This window comes from Gadus morhua, chromosome 10 (assembly GCF_902167405.1).
Source record: "Gadus morhua chromosome 10, gadMor3.0, whole genome shotgun sequence".
Classification (NCBI taxonomy): Eukaryota; Metazoa; Chordata; class Actinopteri; order Gadiformes; family Gadidae; genus Gadus; species Gadus morhua.
In genome coordinates, this window is record NC_044057.1 from 23,720,237 (window position 1) to 23,727,736 (window position 7,500).

Consider the following 7,500-nt stretch of genomic DNA (forward strand, 5'->3'; position numbering starts at 1 on the left):
CCTTTCACGAAGACCGTCAGGTCATACACCTGCAGCCACCTGTAACAATGTTATTTTGCAAAAATATATCTTTTTACAAGAAAATTTAAAAATATATATTTAGAAAAATAAATAAAAAAGTGTTAAATACGAAGTCTAAAATGAAGGCATCAGAAAGAAATGCTCAAAGTTTAGCAAAGTAAAAAAAAACATAAACGTTAACTCAAGATGCCTAATATCGGAACTATAAGTTATCTATCTATCTATCTATCTATCTATCTATCTATCTATCTATCTATCTATCTATCTATCTATCTATCTATCTATCTATCTATCTATCTATCTATCTATCTATCTATCTATCTATCTATCTATCTATCTATCTATCTATCTATCTATCTATCTATCTATCTATCCATCCATCCATCCATCCATCCATCCATCTATCTATCTATCTTTCCATTTGACATCTAATTATTCTATTAAACCCTATTGGCTTAATTATTCTGAATGACCTCATTATTAGCTGAAGCATCATCATCATCATCATCATCATCATCATCATCATCATCATCATCATCATAATTTACATCCGCCGTCATTTACTTAACAAAATGGCTGTCAGCGGACCCACGGGCGCGCATCTGCGCATGCTCACCACACCTCTGTCACCGGCGGTTGAGGGCAGGTATTGAGTGCGCTGAGTGACAAGCCCTCGCCCAAAGAGCTCAGGGACTCTCCGACAGCAGCAGCGGACTCCTAACGTGCTTCTCAAGGGCGAGAGAGAGAGCATCCGTTCTCCTGTGTGTGTGCGTGTGTTTGTGCGTGTGTGTGTCGCCAATCCAAACCTGATTTCCGCCTCACGTCTCCCCTTTCAGCGAGTGGGTTGATTTACGCGAACCCAGTGGCACACGCTTCTCGTGAGATATTGATGTCTCTGATTTTGTTTACGTTGTCTCGGACATAGAGAAAAGTACAACATATCTCACACGTGGAAGGTGTGGATGAAAGTTGTCCGTTTCAGTGGCGCACGGACTTCGGCACGCGAGAGGACTCCGCGTCATGGAATTCCCGGGAAGGTTGTAGCCTTCTATATCGGACATCTATTTGACCACGAGCCTTCCTAAGAATAATCACCTGTTAGAACCCCATCCCTTCGGACTTCTGTCTGCATCACCTCTAGTGATGACCATGTTTCAGCACAGCAATAAGAAGTGTTTCACCATAGAGTCTCTGGTGGGGAAGGATACGAGCAACAACAACGCTTCTCCGGCCGGGGAACATGAACCCATCCGGCCGACGGCGCTACGCTTCACAGAGTCCATCCACTCCGCTCCCTTCGGGACCTGCTTCCAGAACTCCGGGAGGAGCATCTACCCCAGTCCCGACATGATGTTCCAGGATCCGGGGACGCACACGCAGAACTCAGGCCTGCCGCTGCACCCGCTGCAGATGCCCTCACAGACCTTCTTCAGTCCGCATCAGAGAGACGCGCTGAACTTCTACCCTTGGGTCCTGAGGAACAAGTTCCTGGGCCACAGATTCCCAGGTAACCCGACCGGACCACTCCAGTGTCGTAGTAAACACTATAGATTAGACGTTTTATGGGTGGGAATAGTGTGGTTTGCCGTAGCTCATTTGGTGACAATAAAAAATTGCCATTTTCTATTTTAAAAAATACGCAGTTTTTGGCTCTAGTTTGTGAGAAGCCTACAAGAGGCTGCCGCGTGGATGAGGCGTTTTGATTAAATAATAATTTGAAAGGCATAGGCTGTATGATGCATGCGTATTTGGACATTTTAGAGTTATTGAATGTTATTATGCCTCCGACAGCGGGTCTGGGTCACGGTTTACATGCGTGGCATTTTGCAGGGCTTTCTAGTCGCATAGAGAAAGATTGCTATTGTCGAAACGAGGTTATTTTAAAATAGTATTAAGATGCAGGGTTTGAGGGAAAAGGAATATTGCCTAACTAGTTACAAAAACAGTAGCGTCCATTTGATTGCGGCTTAGTTTATTAGCATAGGTGGACAATTGCAAATGTGGCCCTTCAATGGCAAGAAAAGCACATTTCCCATACAAATAAAATCCAGACATGGGTCCCTCAAGTTAAATTACAACAACTAGCCTACCATTTATTTATCCAGTTCTCTTTTTTTATATTGAAGGTTTATTTGTGTGCTGTTTAAACGGATTCATCTGTTGATGTCTCAACGCTGACCCGGGGATTGAGTCGCGAACCTCGGAGATTAATAAGTCGGAAATGAAAGGCTATCGGACATTAATAATAAACAAGGCATCGCTTTGTTATTTTTTGCAGAGACCAAACTATACCTCGTAAATCGTGGTCCGAATAATGAAAATGGCGATATTTCAATAATTTGAATGAAACCTGAGCGAAGCAATTCGTTAGACAGTGGGACAATCTCAATAATACGCAGCATTTAGCCTATATCACATGCCCAATTAACAAGCAGTACTGGAACTAAACAGGGTCATATGTTAGAGGTTTATGCGAAGGGAACCCGAGCAACCGACTGACTGACACTTGATTCTGGTTGATCTTTGCAAAAGGGCCGTTTCCCCTTGGATCTAACCTCAACACCGGGGGATCCGAACCCATGGGGTCGAGAAACATGCGGACAGGCGAATACATGTCTGTTAATATATATTGGCACAAGGGGATCTCTTATCCTCGTGGGACCTCCAACAGACAAGGTGGATAACTGTATGCTCGTGTTTTATAGCAGGAGTGAAATTGATCTTATAGAGTCAGCTATTTCCACTTTGAGACGACGTATCAAAGTTCCTTTGACTGAATATGTGTGATCAATTTACGTTCATGATAATCAATAATAATGAACACAAATAAATGAATCAATGCGTTGAAATTATTTTGAAAATATAAATAAAATAATTGTAATTTTTTTTAAGATTTTTGTTAATCAATGTATTAAACAAATATATACATAATCAAAAATAACTTTAAATTTGTTTGTTTTTTAAGGAATTACCATTCTGTTAATGAACGTTAATATGAAATACATAATAGGCTATAAGTTGCAGGAAAATTTGATCTATTTCGAAAACAAACGAAAACAGCCATGGTACAAAACGAAACAATAAAAAATGTTAATGTGTGCATGAAACAGCCATTTTATTATTTAGGCATATAAATAAAAATGATATATGTTTATTGACATTTAACAAAATTCCCGCTCGTATAGAGGCTCGTATGTTATTATGCGTCTGTGTAAAGATGATCATTGTAATCTGCGTAATGCCATAGCAGATTAGCCTACTATTATTATAGCCTCTGGCTTTAAGTTAGAATTTATTACGAGTATTGGTTTGGTAAACAATTATTATTTCATTACTTTAAATTGCATGAAATATTTAATTCGTTTTGAATTGTAAGCACATGTGGATCTCGTTGATTTGTACTGTAATTTAGTTAGCCAAAAGGACAAACAAGGCTTTAGAAATAAATAATTGGTAACATTATACCATTGACTTTATGAATAAAACTATATTTTGTGTTTGTCTTTTACAAAAAGAAAATAAGATAAAAACAACGATCAGACCTATGTTTCCACATCAAATACCATGACCTGCCTCGCTCACAAGTGTTTATCCAGAACATCCAAAAACTGGCGGCCAAAACCATCAAACAAGCGAACATACATGATGGGGGGCGGGGGGTACTTTTGGTTGATTTGTACGTCAGTGCTTACAGGTCAATTGCGTAATGTGTCTCTCTAGTAAAACTTATTAAACTCACGTGCAGCCAGCAGTCTGAAGAACAGGAAGCCTTTACGCTGCTAAGGTTTTACAGCACTTTGGTTTTATTGGTCAGATCTTTTTACCCCTTTTCATAAATAAGACGATATAGAGATTGAATGGAGCGAAATTAAGAAAAACAAAATATAAGGGGAGAGGAGAGAGAGAGAGACAGAGAGATTGACAGCGAAAATGCAACTCAAAATTGCGACGCTAACCAAAATGCATTATATGCTACGCTACCCAACACACAAAGACCAACACTAAAGTAGCCTAAACGAGCACAAAAGTGCCACACACCGTTCAAATAAGAACACATAGGCTATGACGCAAACACACACACACACACACACACACACACACACACACACACACACACACACACACACACACACACACACACACACACACACACACACACACACACACACACACACACGCAAACACTCTGTTCATTTCCACTTCCCGTGTGTTCCCACGCGTCGTCTTTAGAACAGACACATTTTTATTCATTACGTGGTAGTGGGTGACAGCAGTCACGGAGCGGTGGGCGTCCCACGGAGTCATTACCTCACCTCTGCTTTGCTGACCTGGGAGGGTTAAGCATCTAATAGTATCCGGGACCCGTCGCGTCAGCGTGTTTAATGGACCGTTTCTGTTTCCAACCGATAATTTTTTTTAAAACGCTAGGTCTAATAATAATAACAGCTTTCAACACATATATCTGGGCCTGTATATATAAAATATATCCCCTAGAGGATTACAGTACTTTTTTAACAGGTGGCGATGAACCGATGGTAAACACTGCTGCATCAAACAACCCAGCCTTATTATTCTACTTTATTTTTCCTTTACTTTCCTTTGAATTTGGGAGTGCAAATTGCTGCCATGTTTATAACTGGCATCTGCTGTGAGGCGTGTGGAACATTTCAGACTTTCTCCTGCATCGTAGACATGCAAACATACAAATAAATCACACACACACACACACACGCACACGCGCACACACACGCGCACGTACACACGCACGCACGCGCACGCACGCACGCACACACACACACACACACACACACACACACACACACACACACACACACACACACACACACACACACACACACACACACACACACACACACACACCTATTCCCTTTGAAGCAGCAGGACCGGGCTTGTTTAACTGTTTCTGGGGAGCGGTGGAGAGACACAGCCGAGCCATCTGCCCCCCCAACTCCTCCTCCACCCACCCCTCAACACCACCGGCCCCCGCTGACACCCCTCCCTCATAACCAGCCTAACCCCACTACACCACCCTAACAGCCCTGCACCCCACCCTCATAACAACGCTACACCCTCCAGCACCCAACGACTTCGCCATGACGCCCCGCTACACCAGCCTCCTCACACCACCCCATCACCACCCTACACCACCCTCACACCCCACTACACCACCCTCACACCCCGCTACACCACCCTCACACCCCAATGCACCACCTCCGCTAAACCGCCACTACAGCCCATGACTCCACCCAAACATCCATCAACCCTAACCCCCATAAACACCCATTAATGAGAGCTCCCTTATCTCCTCTCCCTTCCTCTGCCCCCCCCCCCCCCCCCCCCCGACCCAGGCAGGGCGTCTTACCCCCCCCCCCCTCCTCCTAATGGTCAGGCTCACCCCCGGCGGGCGAGAGACATTAGCACTGTGTTGGTTTTCATCACTCGCGGGCCCCAGCGCTGGCGGCCGGTCTTGTTGACATTCCTCCCATGTGACGGTGGGCTCTCCGTCGTCTGCACTCGGTGAAGCTCAAAGGCTCCTCAGCAGAGCAGCTGAGGGAGCTTGACACTGACAAGCTCCTTGACAGGAGATTTGTGCTTCCTCGCTCTCTCTCTCTCTCTCTCTCTCTCTCTCTCTCTTACTTTATCTCTATCTCTCTCTCTCTCTTTGCTAACTTTCGCTCTCTTTTTCCGTCTCTGTCCTTCTCCCCCTCTTCAAAATAAATCCTGTATTGGCATGAAAGATAATTTTTATTGTTTGTGAATGTGCTTGTGTGTGTATTTATCTGTGTGTGTGTGTGTGTGTGTGTGTGTGTGTGTGTGTGTGTGTGTGTGTGTGTGTGTGTCCGGCCGGCCGGCATTAATAAGAGTTGTACAACAGAGTTGGGCATGTTTGTCTAGAGTATGTGTTTGGTTGCCTAAGCATTGCTCAGTGGGACAGTTTGCGTACCCGTGATATGTTTGTTTGTGATAGCTTTTTCTGTGGCTTACTAATGAATGATGCTGACAAGATATTAGATAGGCATAAGTCAAAAAGATAAATACAAAGCAATGAAAAACCACCAATCTTTCTCCATCTCGCCTCTCCACTGTCCCTCTCTGTCTCTCTCTCTCTCTCTGTCTCTCTCTCTCTGTCTCTCTCTCTCTCTCTCTCTCTCTCTCTCTCTCTCTCTCTCTCTCTCTCTCTCTCTCTTTGGTGGTTTCCCTGCAGCTTGACACACTCTTTCATTGTGTTATGTTTTGCCACTCACAAGCTGATTTGCAGACATGCAAAAAATGTGAAAATTGCTTCTGCGTGTGGCTCCTCTTCTTTAGCAATAGTGAGGATTCATTTACGGCCCAAACTGAACGCACAACAACTCACCCTTTACTGTCTAAATCCCCCTCCCAAACATAAAGGACACACACAAACACCCACACACAAGGCAAGAGGGCAGTTGATATTGCGAGGGTAGTTTTTGAGCGAGATATATTTTGCTGTGTGCACCTTCCTTATGTTAGCCTTGTAAATAAACACTGCCGCTCTGCTGTGACCTGCTCTCTGGCAGCGAAGGGTTACGTGGTCTGGAGGGGAACGTTTGGTCTCCCCCTGAGGGAGCGCCAGGGGGGATTGAGAGATTTATGCTTGACTCTCCAGGACCAATTTGGTTTTTAATTGAATGAATACATTTTTAAAGCACTTTATTTGGATGCTTATTGTGCATTTCTGGGCTGTGGGGACTTCAAGGAAAAGTTGATTAGCACATGGGTTGTGTGTTGAGTTTCTGGTAGTTGGATTATGGATGTAGCATATTTTATATCACACTGCTTATGGATTTATAAATGTGTGTTGGTCAATTAGTTTATATCCCCCATTTGTTACATAAATATATGTTTTAACCTGAATCTGAATTGCTCACACTTTTCAAATTGCAAACACACACACTCACACAGGGACATGGACATACACACACACACACACACACACACACACACACACACACACACACACACACACACACACACACACACACACACACACACACACACACACACACACACAGGGACAGTCACACGCGGACCAACACACACACGGACAAACCCACACTGGGACACTCTCACACACGGAAACACACACACACACACACACGTACACTCACACAGAAGCAAACACCGATACTCACACACCAACACAATCTTTTGTGCACACTCTTTCTCACTCACAATCAAACACACACGTGCACACAAACTCGCACATGCACACACACACACACACACACACACACACACACACACACACACACACACACACACACACACACACACACACACACACACACACACACACACACAGTTGGACCTGAGCATCAGTTGATATGACAATCAGCCCATGCTGAACACCACCTGGGAGCCCCATCTGACACTCCACCTCCCCCCCCCTCCTCCCCCCAGCTCTCTCTTAATCCACCTTTCATACGCTCCATC

At 44.1% G+C, this 7,500-nt stretch overlaps 1 protein-coding gene across 1 annotated transcript in view; it reads left to right on the top strand.

Moving 5' to 3' along the window:
• Window positions 1–670: 670 nt before the first annotated feature.
• emx3 (empty spiracles homeobox 3) overlaps window positions 671–7,500 on the top strand; it is a 15,355-nt gene continuing 8,525 nt past the window's right edge. The window contains exon 1 of the mRNA XM_030367448.1: window positions 671–1,528. Coding sequence (XP_030223308.1) covers window positions 1,165–1,528 — 364 coding nt within the window. The 5' untranslated portion in view covers window positions 671–1,164. The remainder of the gene's footprint in view (window positions 1,529–7,500) is intronic.